This window comes from Thunnus albacares, chromosome 3 (genome assembly GCF_914725855.1).
Source record: "Thunnus albacares chromosome 3, fThuAlb1.1, whole genome shotgun sequence".
In the NCBI taxonomy this organism is placed as follows: domain Eukaryota; kingdom Metazoa; phylum Chordata; class Actinopteri; order Scombriformes; family Scombridae; genus Thunnus; species Thunnus albacares.
Window position 1 is genome coordinate 31071243 of NC_058108.1, and position 15754 is coordinate 31086996.

At 40.3% G+C, this 15754-nt stretch overlaps 1 protein-coding gene across 1 annotated transcript; it reads left to right on the forward strand.

The window, feature by feature from the left end:
• Window positions 1–96: 96 nt before the first annotated feature.
• Window positions 97–8781, forward strand: ift27 (intraflagellar transport 27 homolog (Chlamydomonas)). The gene is made up of 7 exons (XM_044339492.1): window positions 97–286; window positions 1122–1201; window positions 5941–6000; window positions 6319–6378; window positions 6615–6732; window positions 8202–8311; window positions 8446–8781. Exons 1-7 carry the CDS (start codon window positions 253–255, stop codon window positions 8548–8550), a joined length of 567 nt encoding a protein of 188 aa, XP_044195427.1. The 5' UTR covers window positions 97–252; the 3' UTR covers window positions 8551–8781.
• Window positions 8782–15754: the final 6973 nt, after the last annotated feature.

Below are 15754 nucleotides of genomic sequence, written 5' to 3' on the forward strand. Positions count from 1 at the left end.
TAACTCCCATCCTTTCTACGTCCTCACAGCCAGCCAATGACAGCACAGCTACGCGCCGTACGTGCTCGCTGGCTGGACCAATGAAACCCCTCTGTGGCTGGTTGCTAAGAGACGCGTTGTGTCCATGTTGCCGAGGCACACGGAAGAAGATATTCAAGCAGAGACGGTTAAAAACATTTTTTTAGAAGCTTATTTGACAACATTAAGGAAACAGAGGAGTTTACCGGCTGTACTGGGAAGTCGTCTTCTGTAATGGTGAAGTTGAGAGCGAGATGTCTGCTTGTCGGTAGGTGAAGGTTTTGCAAGTTTAGTCCATCTTATACCAGCGCTAAAGCTAACCAGTTTGCCAGTAAAGCTAACCAGTCTGTACTCAGTTCAACACTGGAGATAAATGAATCCTCCTCAGTCCGTTTATTTTCTAAACGTGCAAACATTATGTTTACATAATGTGTCATGAGGGTTCGCTAGATTCAATGTGCAAATCACAACCGTGTGCTGATTCTCTTCTCTTCAGTGCACTTACCATATCTAAGATGTTGTGCACAAACATTTCACTGAACATTTCATAAAATCTGGCTGTGTTTGTTTACTTTACCGGATAATTTTGCAATATCAACCCTTAAACTCTTCCCGTCACAGCAACGAAGGTGAATGTGGATTTCAATTGACAAAGTAGTCAGTTAAACACTATATACATTACTATACATTAACTATACACTAACTAACATGCTCACCAAAGCAGAGCACATAGCCTTAAGATTATGAATCTCTCTTTTAATGAGAGATGCTTATAGAAGTCAGGTCAGTCACTTTTTTTTGTGGAACAGATTAATAATGAAATCTGTCATGACATTGTTACTTTAGCTGTCCTCGTTATTATATTTTATTTTTTGTAAACTGTGATGATGTTTTCTCGGATTTCTTGATTGTATAGCTTGTTTTTTTATGTTGTATGTTTTGCACTTCTTTATGTCTCTTTGTCTTTTAACATCTTGGGACCATGATGGAAATATGTGTTCTCACTTTAACATGTTAAAGTTATGGATGTTGGATTATTGACTTTTGGTTGTTGTTGAAATCAATCAATCAATCAATCAATCAATCAATCTCTTTGTGTGCAGGAGATGCTGCAGTGGGGAAAAGTGCCCTCTGTCATATGTTCCACAGTGATGGTACTCTCTTCCAGAAGAACTACAGCATGGTAAGCGCATCATCACATAGTCAATAAAAAGTTGCTGGTTTGATGTCTGTCACATGACCCTCAGGAAGGGCCTGCAATCCCAAAATGTGTCGTGTATGAGGAGCAGCCAGTATAACACTGTAAAGACTCCTGGTAACAATAAGGATGCACTCTATTATATTCACATCATGCAATAATAACAGAGAAAACGGTTTGTAGAACAACTGGTTGTGGGATTTAGGGATTTGGCCATGCTCTGAGGCAGACTAGCCACAGGCTAGTATTTTACATTCAGGTAGGGTAACTGAGGTTTTGAATTGGGGTTTGAAGGAGCAACTCATGAAGTTTAATTCTGACTCATTGCCAGCCCAGAATAGATCCATCTGCAATGAAGTGCAAAGGTATTTATTTGTATTCAGTTGTTCAGTTCAGCATGCCTGAGAGTACAGCAGCTAATCAGGGAGTTAATTAGAATCTGCTTATTTAGTCAGCACACTTTTGCCTGTTTCTTGTTCAGAGTAACTTCACAGGAGACCCCGAGAGTACTCATAACAGTTGAGATCGTAGCAGGCTTCATCTATGCTTATATATATATATAAATAAAGAGCAGTTAAGCAGTATAAAAGTACTTGTGGGACAAGGCTGCACAATTGATTATGTATAAACACATATTTCACTAATTCAGAATTGGGGGGGATTACATCTAATGTAATAATTTAATTATTGGTTTAGTTTGCCTTCTGTGGCAAAGACATTTCCTGTACCCAAGATGCAATTATGCATCAATTGCAGATCATCAAGACTAATAATGATAATATACATATACACACATACACATTTCTTTAATCAGATTTCTTGCAAGCTTCTCAAGGACCTGCAGAGGTTTCTATAATCTACTGCACAAATCACTGAAGTGCAAAACAGCATAATGTACCAATTAATGCTGATGCAGTGAATGCTAATCTGCATTATTTATGTAAATCTACACGAGGGAGGGAACCATGTCATTAACCTGACTCTGTGATATATAGGGTCATGGCTGCTCAGTGATTCTCTCTGTCAATGTTTCAAGGGCTTCTGACTAACTGCGTGTTTATGTATGATGCATGTGCAGCGCATGCATTCACTTGTCAACATGAATATATGCACCAGTGCATCTCGCACACATGCGCTCGTTCACAACACACACACACACACACACATGAACTCAGTTGACTATAAAACCCTGCAGCTGGTTAGTGTACAGAACAGGTTGGTGAGTAAAATATTGGACAAGAGCCAATTGTGTGTTTGTACGCTTGTGTGTGTGTGTGTTCAGCTCTTGCTGTGTCAGCAGTATTGGAGGTTTTGAGGTGACAGGAACGTCGATAATTAATACAGCAGGATTCTGGAAAGCCACCAGAACAGGTATTTAACAAGTGCGCGCGTGCACACACACACACATAACGTACACTGTACAACAACAGTGTTGATTTCTCCTCGTGGCAAAGGCCTATACGCACTTGTTCGTGATGCTGTGTCTGTTCATGTTGTAGAGTATTAGCAAAGTAGAAAACCTCTGCAATAGTGCAGCATTTTTCATTTGCACTGGCCTATGTGTGTTTGCTGAAGAAGATGCTGTACTCCAAGCCTGAACACATCTGTACTCTTGCACACTATGAAAATGTACAAAAATGAAAGCTATACAGCATGAAAATATGTAAAAAAAAAAAAAATGGAAATCCCTGCAAGATGCAAAAAATAAGAAAATGTAAAGGGATGTTTCACTAAAAGTAAGCAGGGAGACGTGCAGAATAACATTGCTCTGTGTCCACCAGTTTTAACTGGATGCACTGAAAGAAATGTTGATGGGAAAGTGCTGGACACAGTCTCTGCTGTTGCTATGCAACTGTTAAAACACCTATTTGAAGCCAGACGCACTCTTGATATTAGATTAAATATTTTTAACTTCTGGCTCACTCGGTGCGATCCAGGAGTTATTATGTACTGTTTATAAAGTGTTTCCTTTCCACAGTGGTAATAATAGTAGCAATGGCAAAAACAAGAATGTTTTTCCAGCTAAAAACAGTCATCCTCAATGTAAAATTGCAACATAAGAGACATTTAGAAAGTGTTAAAAAGCCTTACAAATATCAAGATAGCTACTGACGGCATTATGAAATTTGGCATATTTGTTGTCCCCAGAGATTAATGTCTAATGATATAGGCGACTGTTGTGTACCCCTGTTAAAATGACACCATCAGGTTCAAATTTCACAAGCACTCTTCTCCATGACAAGTCTATGTATCATAAAATCTAATGGCTGGATTTCTATCAAATTTACTTTGTACATTGATGATCCCCAGGGGATGAATCCTATGTTTTATGACCCCCCTCACCCTCTGTTGATTGCCACCATCAGGCCAACATTTCCACAAGTATCCAAGAATTATTAAACTCTAATTGGGCAGATATACTGTATATGAAATTTAATCATCACATTCATGCTCCCAAGAGGCTGAACCCTTCCTATTTTTTTTTAAACTTTTTCTTTAGCTTACCTCTTGTCCCATCCTCAGGCTTAAATAAAAGTCATTATCTAATCAGATTACCATAAAATTTTCTGAACATGTTCATGCTCCCAAGGAGGTAAACCATTTTGATTTGGACTCCATGGCCTTTATTCTACTGCTATCACAGGACCAGCTTCATATTTTTTAGCCCCACATCTGATAAGGCTCTAAGAACAGTAAAATTGTCTTTATTTTGTTGCATCATTTTATACAAACTCTCATTGCTATCACTATGAACACATCACCTGTGAGTGCAGAGTACATCACTGGTACCAGTTTAAGCAAGTGTTAAATGCAGGATGGATTTTTTCCTTTTAGATTTCACTGCAAATGGAAAGAGGGAACAGCGTGTCCTTCCCGTTGTGTCTAACGTGGAAGAGAAAGCAACACTGTGAAGAGTTCTGCCTGGTGCAGATACCTAAGTCATCCCTCATGTTCTTCAACTTTTGATTTTGAAGGGTAGCGGAGGCTGTCGGCCATTCTTCTCACGTCCTCCTTTGAAAATGTCAGATGGCCCGTTAGCAATATTCCAAGCTTATTTGTTACTAATAGGCCCTCATTGACATTCCAGCGAGAGGCTTCCTATGCATCACACCAGCTCATTAGCCTGCTGCGAAGTGGGACCGCTGCAGTGTCAATGTGTGTGTGTGTGTGTGTGTTTGTGTGTGTGTGTGTACCATTGCATCCTTGTTATGAACTGTATGAATCAGGTAAATGTTTGTGTGTGTGTGTGTCTGTGTGTGCATTTGTGTGTGCGTGTTTTCTCGATTTTAGTCTCTGGCATTTGACACGCTCAGTTAAGTGTGAGCTCGGGAGATCAGATCAATTTAGAGTTTGGTGCTGATGTGAAGAAACCTCGACTCGCTTCTTCAAGGTCACCACTGATCTCACATCGGCGGATACACGGTGGAGAAAAGCAGCCGCCTGCAACCATCCAGTCCACTTAGGACTTCTTTAGATCTCGCGGCTTGTGAAGAAAGGTGAATCTGTTTTAAATAAGTTCAGACCAGATTTATCACATCCTCCTCATCCTTTACTGTCTGCACCCCATCACCTTCTATATCTACCTCCTCTATATGCCATGTCATAATTTCTGAAAGTTCTCAACTACTTACACCAAGACACTTTGACCATCAAATACTGCTTCTCCAACGGCCACATCTGCCAGGAGGGAACACAAATAACGAGAAGCTTGCAAGCATCAGTCCACCGGGAGTGTCTTATGTTAGCTGCAGGCTATCAAACCTTGATATTTTGTTTCTACTGAGTGAAATTAGTCTGTAGCACTGAGTAAGAACTTGCAAAAGTTGGCGTAGAATGTTTGATCAGCCATAATTTTGTTTCATTATCCTTTAATCAGATAATTCCAAATTTAAATTAAAAATTTGCAAATTTTAGACAGTTTTATTTAGGTTAAGTCATCTTAGGGTTGCTAAAATAACTTAACCTAAGTTTGAGAGCTACTGCTTTTGGTATTGGTAGCAAAACTAAGGTAACACATCTCCTTGTACTACCAATACTTCTACTAAAAATGATCAACTACTTATCAGTTGCCGAGTTATGTAGTTTTGACTTTGACCAAAGCTAAAACCATTATTCTTTTTCAACCAGCCTCCACTGTTTCAACAGTCAAAATTACAGAAGGAAAAACAGCTGCCAAACTACCAGCTTGTGTTACCAGTCAACCTTGTATAAATATAAACCTCCACTATTAGATTTTCATGAACCATTAAGACACATAGTATGTCTTAACCGTGGCCACTGATGGTCCCATAAGGGGTGTGTACTGTTCTCAGCTGTAAACAGAGCTGAATCTTGTTTTTTTCTTTATGGTGACAAATAATAACATGATTCAGTATAATACAGAGACAGGAGATAAAGTTTGGTCTGGATTTGTACATCAGGCCGGTGAAGCTGCTTTCGAGCCAGCCGAGCTGCTAATTAGTGATGCTTATGTTGAGACGTTAACAATAAATCAGACAGTTTGTTGTGTTACTGTGTTCTCTTCTCTTCTCTTCTTCATAAAAGCCAAAGTAGAAAGACCTGTGAAATGTAGCTATATTAAAAAGAAGTCGCAAATATTTTTTTATTCTCTCATGTTGACAGCTTATTGTTTATTACAGAGAAAAGACATGACCTTCATACTTTTAGCTTTACATTACATAAACTGCATTATAATTAACACCGTGGTTGTGTTTGTTCGGCAGACAACAGGAGTGGAGCTGCTGATGAAATGTGTCAACATCCCCGAGACCAATGACAGTGTGGTGAGTCTAGTTGTTGTCTCTTCTTCATCCCGTCTATAACTTTACCAGCAGCCTAACGAAGTACAGGTTGTATTATGCAGACTGTAGCTGCTAGTTTTGTCAGATACTTTATCATCTAACCAACCATGGTTAAGGCTTCTGCTTTATTCTAAACGTCTCTAAATCAGTGAAGGTGGCAATGGGCTCTAAGCAGCATTATAGGAAGAACATGAATGCCCTTGCCAAAGAAAATAGGAAGTTTGAAACCATGTAATTTGACTAAATCTCTGTGCATAATACCTCTCCCCTTCCCCTTCTTTTTACTCCTTTCCCCTCCAGGAGCTCTACATCATAGACTCTGCAGGGAAGGAGACATTAGTGGAAGCCTGTGAGAAAATGGTGAGACTTCTTCCTTTGAGTTATTCCATTTGCATAAAAGCAGTGAGATTCACCAACCGGGGCGCCGCATCTTGACATGCTGCACAAACGCAGGGGAGCTACTGAACTATTATTTATCACCGTGTGACACAGAAGCAGAAAGAACTAAACAGATCTAATGTGAACAACTCATCTTCCTTCACACGAACCCTCCTCCGCTGCTCCTACCTCCATTTCCATTACTTTACTTTCTGTAGTGGGGCACGCCGTCACTGCTGTGCCTGGTTTTTGACCTGACCAGCGAGCAGTCTTTTGCGAGCTGCAGCCATTGGATGGAGAGAGTCCGTTCCCACTGCCAGGGCCTCCATGTTCCAGGTAACGTCCCTTAAAGGTCAAATAATTAAAAAAAAATGTTATTTTATTTCTAAATGAACATTGAAGTCATCAGTTTTCTTTTTTCCCTATCACCTTTATTTCCTCATGTTAAAATCAAACACATGCACATGACATTAAAAAACACAATACGAATACACATTCTTGCAGTGTAAGTGAAAATTTTCTCATCATAGAGTCTAAATTATGAATATACAAATAAGAACATGTCAAAACATGTCTGGAAAAAAAACCAACGGGAAGTACAAACACGTAAGAGTCATAGAATATAAAAAAATAATTGACGTAGCCACGGTGACGTCACCCATTTGTTTCTGGATTCCTGTTTTGAAGCCTTGAGTTTGCATTTTGACTGTCGCCATCTTGGATTTTTGGAGCCAGAAGTGGACGAGAGGTTGGAGCCAACCCTAACTTGGTTAACACGGTGCATTTACAGTCTATGGTTAACTGTTATAATGCTAATGCTAATGCTAATTTTCGCTAGCGAAAAACAGGCTTAAAACCATTTAAACAAAATGTACCTACCAGAAAAAACCGAACATCTGACTCCTTAGAAGGTCTTTTAGCACAACCGAACGCTGAACAAGACTTTTTTAGGTGACCAAAATGATACAATTAACTTTCATGAACTGAAAAACGTACTGAAATAGCAGCAGCTACGCCTATATCTGTGAATCTGACATTACGCCATGGTTACATTAACTAACCAATGTTGTTGCCGTGGTAGCAACTTGTCTGTGACAGCACCCACCTGCCACTCAAAGCAGCCATGCCTTTAATTATGCATAACTTTAAGCCTTAATAAAATTTAAATGGGTGAGTTATATTTAAATTCACCCCCTGTACAGTTGTCATGAAAGGGGAAATTAGCTATAGAGACCAAAACCATTTTTTGTACCAGGCTGTAAACATATTTATTTCTGCTGTAAAGTTGGACATTTTAACATGGGGGTCTACGGGGCTTGACTTACTTTTGAAGCCAGCCTCAAAAATGAGCCATTCAAGGAACTGCAGTTTTTAGCACTTCCTGTTGGCTTCATTTTTCAGGCCTGGAGGTTGCCGCTCGGTTAGAGCATAACACAAAAACCTCCTGAAATAGCTCCTGTTCAACACTACAAAACAAACAATACAAAAATTTTTTCTTCTTTTTTCATCCTCCCCCTTTTCCTCTCTGTTCTCTTTCCTGCCTTCTTCCAACATAAACAATTGGTTGTGATTATAATCTTGTATACAGTATTGGAGCGACCAGAGCAGACAGCAAAACAAGTCAAGAAAATGAAAAATTAAAAAAAATAAAGAAAATAAATAATTTCTTACATACATTTTTAAAGCTCAGTAAAAGTCAAGGAAGTTCTGGAGTAGTTACTATATAATATTCTATACCTTTATATAGACATTCACTGAATAGTCCAGGTATTTTTCAGGTAGATGTGTTTGTGTCTGTGCCTCAGGTGTCCTCGTGGGTAACAAGTCAGACCTGTCCGCTCGGAGGGAGGTGCAGGGATCCGCGGCCCAGGAATGGGCCGAGAGCCAGGGGTTGGAGTACCATGAAACATCTGCTGTGAGTGCATGTCAACTGCTGCGCCTGATTTTTGACCTGACTGACATTATATGGTGTTGTTGTTTGACTCAGTGGGTAGAGGGGATGTTACACAGCGTCAACCATCAATGTGTGTTCATGTTGGTCTGTTGCAGAAGGAGATGGAGAACTGTGATGCACCGCTCCTCTCTTTAGCCCGGGCCTTTCACTCTCTCTACCAAGAGCAGCGCGAGACCATCCAAAACCTGAGTCTAGGCTAGACCTTCCCCAGTCACACACACACACACACCTGTGCATTTCACCAGTAGGAGAGCAGACTGTGGGCTTTCATTCAGAGAATTTAAAAAAGCTTAGGACTATAAAAGCTTTATGGATAATACATGCGAGGATGTGACATGTATTTTCTTTTGTAGCGGCGAGGCCAGCAGGGAAAGGCTTGTTCAGAATGATATTTTCATATGACTGTGAATAAAATGGTTTTTCTATGATAATCAGCGGTAAGCCATTTTGTCTCATTTTATCTGCTCGTTCGCTCTCTGTGTGCTAATAGTGGGGTTATACTTTCACACATGATCGAGTCATTACCGAAACCACAAAGAGACTCCCTCTCCTCCCCTCTCCTTTCCTCTTCTCTTCTCCTCTCTTCTCCTCTCCTTTCCTTTCCTCTCCTCTTTTCTCCTGTCCTCTCCTCTCCTTTCCTCTCCTCTCTTCTCTTCTCCTCTTCTCTCCTCTCTTCTCCTCTCCTCTCTTCTCCTCTTCTCTCCTTTCCTCTCCTTTCCTCTCCTTTCCTCTCCTCTCCAATCTTCTCCTCTCCTCTCTCCTCTCCTTTCCTCTCCTTTCCTCCCCTCTCCTCTCCTTTCCTCTTCGCCTCCCCTCCTCTTCCCTCTCCTCCTCTCCTCTCCTCTTCTCTCCTCCCCTCTCCTCCCCATCCTCTCCTTTCCTCTTCTCCTTTCATCTCCTCTCTTCTCCTCCTCTCTTTTCCTCTCCTCCCCTCTTTTGTCCTGTCCTCTCCTCCTCTCCTCTCTTTTCCTCTCCTCTCCCCTCCTCTCCTGTTCTCTCCTCTTTTCTCCTCTCCTCCCCTCTCCTTTCCTCTTCTCCTCCTCTCTCCTCTCCTCTCCTCTCCTCTGATTTTAGGCAGGACTAATATTCAAGTTCACCCTTATTTATTGCCTCATCCCCTCCCGTTTTTTTTATGTTTTCTTTGTATCTCAATGTCACTTTGTTCTCGGCCTCATCTTTCTCTTGTCTGCATTTTTTTTTCTCTCTCTCATCTTTCTCCATCTCTTTCTAACTCGCCCTGTCCTTTTTCTCTTTGTCTCACTGTTTCTCTCTCTCTCTCTCTCTCTCTCTCTCTTATCAGTTTCTCCCCCGGTTTGATCATTCTTTAAAACTCGTCCCTCCCGCCCGCTTTCTCCTCTCTTCGCGATTCGCTCTCTCTCTAGCTGTCCGTCTAGCTCTCCCTCTCTCTCTTGTTTTTTTTTTTTTTTTTTTTTTTAACTCCCCCAGCTGCATCCCGCTCACATCATTTCAGTTATGTCCCCGGTGCGGCGCTAACAACCAGTAATCACCGTTCTAATTAGCAGTCTCCCATTCAAACCAGGTCAGAGCTGTGTCCTTCTTCTCTCCCTACCTCTCAGACCAGCTGCCACCATTCAAACGAGGGCACGCCGGTTCACGCCAGACACAATGCTTTTTATCTCATCATGTGCCACGTTGAAAGTGACTGCAGCTCGTGATAACGACGAGACCGTCTCCGTCCTGTTTTAGAGTTATTTCTCTTCTTCACCGGCTGTCTCATCACATTTCAAAAACCACAACTGTCTTTATTCACCAACACAAGATTAAAACATAAAAGAACTTATTGGGCAACTTTTTTTTTTCTGTAATATTGAAAACTGATTTGTAATGAGGTTCTTTAATGAATCTGAATTTAACAGCGTGTAATTGTTATTTCAGCACAATGTTTTTGTACTTCTCGAGTGGGTGATCATAATTATAGCAATTAGGATCTTTCTCTGTCTCTCTGCTTCTTCTTTCTGTCCTCATTGTTTGCGTGTCTATATCATGTGCGCATGTATGAGAGAATTTCCTGTTTTGTCTGGGTGTTTTTATTCTTTTTTCCAGGCTGTTGGCACAAAATCCAAATAATAGCAATATTGCCTGTCATATCAGTGTGTTTTCTGCACCGGCATGTAGTTTATACATCTGCTCCCTTTATTTGTGCTCAAGTAAATATGCGTATGTGTGCATGGTATTGTCAACTTACTGTGGTTTCCTTCACATGCTGACTTAAAGCTAAACCTATAATGCTCTTGCACACACACACACACACACACGCCTAAAAACAAGTTCTTGACCATCCTGGAAAATCACCGAGCATTTCAACAGCATCCCGCAGTCTTCTATTCATTGGAAAATAGAGCATCATGTCTTGGGAATATCACGTAATAACATGACAGGGTAGAGCGTGGGCTGTCGCTTATTGCTCTGGGAGAGACTTCTTCATTTCTACAGATATTGAATCGGGTGGTCGGAGATCACAGAAAAGTCAAGTCAAGTCTGTTTTGGTGTGATTTCCAGTACGCTCAGTCATCTGTCCCTATTAAACACAGTCATTCGCTCTCAATAATTAGTATTCCAAACATGTTTGCTCCCTTGGCGCAGACCTATAGCACAGCAGGAACAACTGCTGTTCACCTTTTAACCACAAGAGAGGGCAAATGTGGTCAACGCCACTCCCCTATAAAGCTGTGCGTTCTGCAGAGGGTGATAGAGGTCGACTTTGTGATCGTTCCTGACAGCAGAACTGGTCTTCACTTATTGTCTGGACAATGTTTCATAAGCTTATTAATGCAAACCACAACCACAGTTTGTCTCCACAGTTCGGTTTCATAATGTAGATTGATTTATGTTACTCGCCATATGGAAATGAATGATGTACGGTAATTAACGCAGGGGCTTTTTGCGGTATTCAGCAGACCACAAAAGCATATTTTAGAACTGTTAATGCCCTTCACATTCATGTTGTTACATGTATTTAAAGGTATGCATGCATTTTATCCCCAGTGGGTTCAAGTGAATTAAATAGAGAATCACATCTCATAAAAATACACTTGTACACATCATCAGTAGAAGTCACCATGTGGGGTTGCATCATAGAAGAGCATTGTTTACCTGCAAACTGAAAGGCTGTAAATGAATATGTTCCATCAAACCTTCTTCCACCAAACATTACACACTGTACCAGGAAGACATTTAGGTCTAAGCAGCACAGTTTACTGATGTCATGTTATATAAATTGTGGGTAATGGCATCTTTTAAACTTTTATCTATGTCTATGTGATGTAAGACTGTCAAATCGTGACATTGCATATCACAGATTTGAAGAAAATGAATGCCCCTGTCAGGATAATCTTGATTAGTAGGAATTTGCAGTTCTCTTACCTTGAAAACATCGAGTTCGCTTTGTAGGCTTGGCAGGTTTTAATGCAGCCATACTGCAGGGAGATACAGCAGCTTGCATGGATATGCTTTGATCGTTACCATGGGATACCTGTGGTTGTTGAGTAATGTTGTTTCTCTAACGTGAGGTTGATGTACATAATGTCATGCGTGTACCTCAACCTCATACAAACAGATCAGACAGATTTTTTTTTTATTTGTGTTGCATGTTGCTCTATGCATGATACTTGTAGTGTAATCTCATTGTCCTAAACAAATTACAAAAATGTGGAGTGAAGTGCATGATGCAGGTCTCATCAAATTACTGTAGACCTGTGCCTTTGCATAAAGGTGAGTGTCCAACAATTCAATCAAATAAAGGGTTTTGTTCAGGTCTTTGATGGTTAAGCAATGACATAAAAGCAGCAGACCACACATTAGGTCCTCCACTGTGCATGCTGTCTCACTGTCACACTGTCTTGACATACTGGGACACTTAAATAGAACAGAGTCATTGTTAATGCTATTATTAACACCTATGTCTCACCTATTAAGACAAGTCAAGATATGTACAGCAAAAAAAAAAGCCCATATCCTTTTGTGCTTAGGCTTTTATGATTGCCAGCATTGTTACGTCTGAGTAGGTGGTACCATACAATGTCAGCCTGCTTCATCTATACCTCAACGTTAGCACAAATAAACAGGAAACATGCAAAAGAATATTCGGAGCAGTTAAAGCAAACCTTGCAGGGCATCCGCAGACACTTCCAGCACGGCTTTGAACCATAAATTATCATTTATCTGGTATCGACAGGTCAGTTCTTATGAGTTTAGAATCCCACAGCCTATTATCACCAATTAAAACTGGTTTAATATATTGGACTCAAAGCAGAGCCAGAGCCGCCGCATTGAAAAATTTGTCATGTGCAACCGTGGCAATAGTCGAGTAAACACTTCAAGCGCTAATTGCTATGTTTCGATAAAGCTAATTTATTTGCACTTGGATTAGCTAAAAGTGTCATGCAGCCATATATTCAAATTTTGCAAATAATGCCCGCTGCACTCTTTTACATCATATAAAAATGCAAAGAGCATGTTTGGTGATCAGCCAATGGCGCCATTAGAAAATCGACAACGGCACCTTTACACCTCTACACATCATATCTGCGCAAGGTCTGCTTTGGGACATCAGGGCTTTATTTCAGCTGTATTTCACCGCAGTGCTCCTCACCCAAACAAACACGCAGTTTTGTATTCATGACACAGCCTGAGCAGAGGGCGAAGAGTTCCAGCTCATATCGTACACCTATATACTCGCTGTTTTTCTGTTTCTCACATGCTTTTCTCTCAGCTCGGCTCTCTGTCTTGTAACTCTTTCTCTCTTATTTTCTCAGGTTCCTATTCTTAACTCCTTTAGTTTTGAACTCTGCATGCTTTCCCTGTGTTCCTCTGCAGTTTATATCGGTCTTACCCCAGAGCGATAAGACCAAGCAGTGACGTAAAGTCTGGCTACGCTAATATTAAACAATCTATCAATCACACACCAAATTATACCATTATACCTTAATTGTAAATTATGCTAATACATATAAATGTCATAATTTGATTGAATTTGAAGTAAATTGACCTCAACCTAGGTCTGTCTCTCTCTCTCTTGCTGTGTGTGTGTGTGTGTGTGTAAGCATTGGCTTGTTCCGTAGCCCCTAACTGTCCATGACCTAAAAAGCTTGCTAATTGCAGGTGAGGGAGGACATAGCAGCTGTTCCCCCTTCTCTGCTACCCTCCTGTTTCAACTGCAGCATGACAAAATTCAGCCACATTGCCTCCTGCACCAGCATGAACACAAACATGTTTTATTACATTATTAGTTATCTACTCTTTCAGAGCTATGATGCTCTTTCTTGCGGAATATGTCTAAAATGCCCCCCAAAAGTCACATTTTAAATTAAATTTGGTTACTTACATGTTTAGACATCCAAATATTTGATAGAAATTTGAAGATATATGAACAGGAAGTGTTTCGGTTTTGTATGCAGTAAATAACGGTGCTCTTTTTCTGTTTTGTGCCATAAAGCAACCCAGAAAATCTGACCTAGTGGTAAAAGTAACTCGCCAAAGATAGACTGTACATTGTAAGAAACAGCGCTCTCAAGCCCTTAAGTAACGAAAAGGTCAGACAGTCGATTAAATCAATAGTTCCCAATGTTCAACGAAAGACTGGTTTTCTTTTATTAAACTATTTAATTCCAATATTTTTTAGGTACTTGAAGAAAAATGCAAAGATGAGAGAAACATCTTTTTCTTTTTTGACACATGAAAATGCATCTATACTTATACAAAAATGTAAAGTCATAGCTTTGACACACTGATGGAGTGTGCTACTGGAATAATTGTGTTTACCTACAAACAATGAATACATTGATACATTTTTACAAAGTAATTATAAGTTGATTTCTTATGTGTGTATTTAAATAGTTTTTTTAATAAAGTCAGTAGCAAAAAATAAAAGGATCATTTAATTTGCCATTTAATACTCACATTTCCTTATTCTGTCTTTAAATGAATGAATTTTAATATAGAATGGCAAACTTTATTAAAAAAATGTTTTTAATTTTTTACTTCTTTTACTTATTTACTCTAATATTAAATCTCAGAATACATTTTTTCCTACTTTAACAGGTATTTTCCATTTCCTGGTTGCTTTAATTGAAAGATGGCTCTTTTAATTTAAAGATGTGTAACGCTGCATTCACACCAAATCCGGCAATCTGGCACTACTACGCAGGGGGCTGCAATAGTGGGAGTGAGACGATGAAATACGATCCAGGAAGTCGAGTTGGAGTTACAGATTAATGCATTTAAGGACTTATCAGAAGACAAAACACAGCACAGCGGTTTGTAAAAAACACTGCCGCCATTTAAATGAATGCGAGGACTGCCGTTTTTCACGCGTTGCCAGATTTGGTGTGAATGCAGCCGAAGCAGTGTGCCATCTGACAATTAAAAGAAGTCAAACGGACGCAGAAGAAGAAGTACAAACAGAGCAACGTTGGCGGGAGTCCTGTACGGAATCATGTAAATGGAAATTTAATTGAGAAAAAAAGTTTTTTAAAAAGTAGCTTTTTAAAAAAACCCCTCAATTTATTAACTGATTATAATCAAATACTGTGATTATGTAAAAGAAGAGAGAAAGACACTATATTCTGTTGTTGAAGATTTATGTATGGTGCCGTTTGGCGAGGTCACTGAGTTCCAACACCGGTTTTCGAAAACCATAATGAACCTCCACTCCATAGGGGGGCAGTGTGGTGCTGTTTGAGTCAGGCCGTCCAACTGCACTCCACTCCCTTCTCTCTCTCTCTCTCTTCCCTCTCTCCTCTTCTCCTCCCTCGCCTCTCTTCAGTGATCACAGCAGTACTGCAGAGAGACATGCCAGCCACTTTGATCATCGCACCGGGGGAGAGAGAGAGAGAGAGAGAGAGAGAGAGAGAGAGAGGGATGGAGAGATGAGGGGGGGAAAAGAGGGAGAGAGAGCACAAACAGACAGAGTATCATGCAGCAGGACATTGAGGCTGATGTTGAAGAATTTGACATTTGTTCCACAGCTGATGGAACGGCAGCCAGATAACGGAGAGCTAACAGAGAGCGAGAAAGGGAGTGAATGACCGAACGAGTGAACGCATGACAGAAACAGGGGGAGAGATTAGGCTGAGGAAGGTAACAGGGGTGTGAGTGAGTGACTGAGTTAGCCAGCCAAGGAGTGAGAGTGTGAGAATAAGCGAACGAGGATGTAAACATGAGGGAGTGACTTACTACGAGAATGTGTGTTGAATGATAGAAAGTGACAGAGTGAACAAGGATATAAACGAGTGAATAAATGGTCGACTGAGTAATTTAAAAGAGATAAATGTACAGGGAGGACAGTTTGTTGTATACATTTACCAACAGATTAAAAACAGTATGTATAACAGTATAAAACTAACCATAGCACTATGTTACAGTAATGTTTGCAACGCGAGAACA

Bases quoted from the DNA above. Each gene is read 5' to 3' on its own strand.
- ift27 (XM_044339492.1), top strand. From the start codon at position 253: ATGGTGAAGTTGAGAGCGAGATGTCTGCTTGTCG. The intron at 1,202-5,940 runs GTAAGCGCATCA...TTTGTTCGGCAG, and splicing joins TCCAGAAGAACTACAGCATG to ACAACAGGAGTGGAGCTGCT. The intron at 6,001-6,318 runs GTGAGTCTAGTT...TTTCCCCTCCAG, and splicing joins CCGAGACCAATGACAGTGTG to GAGCTCTACATCATAGACTC.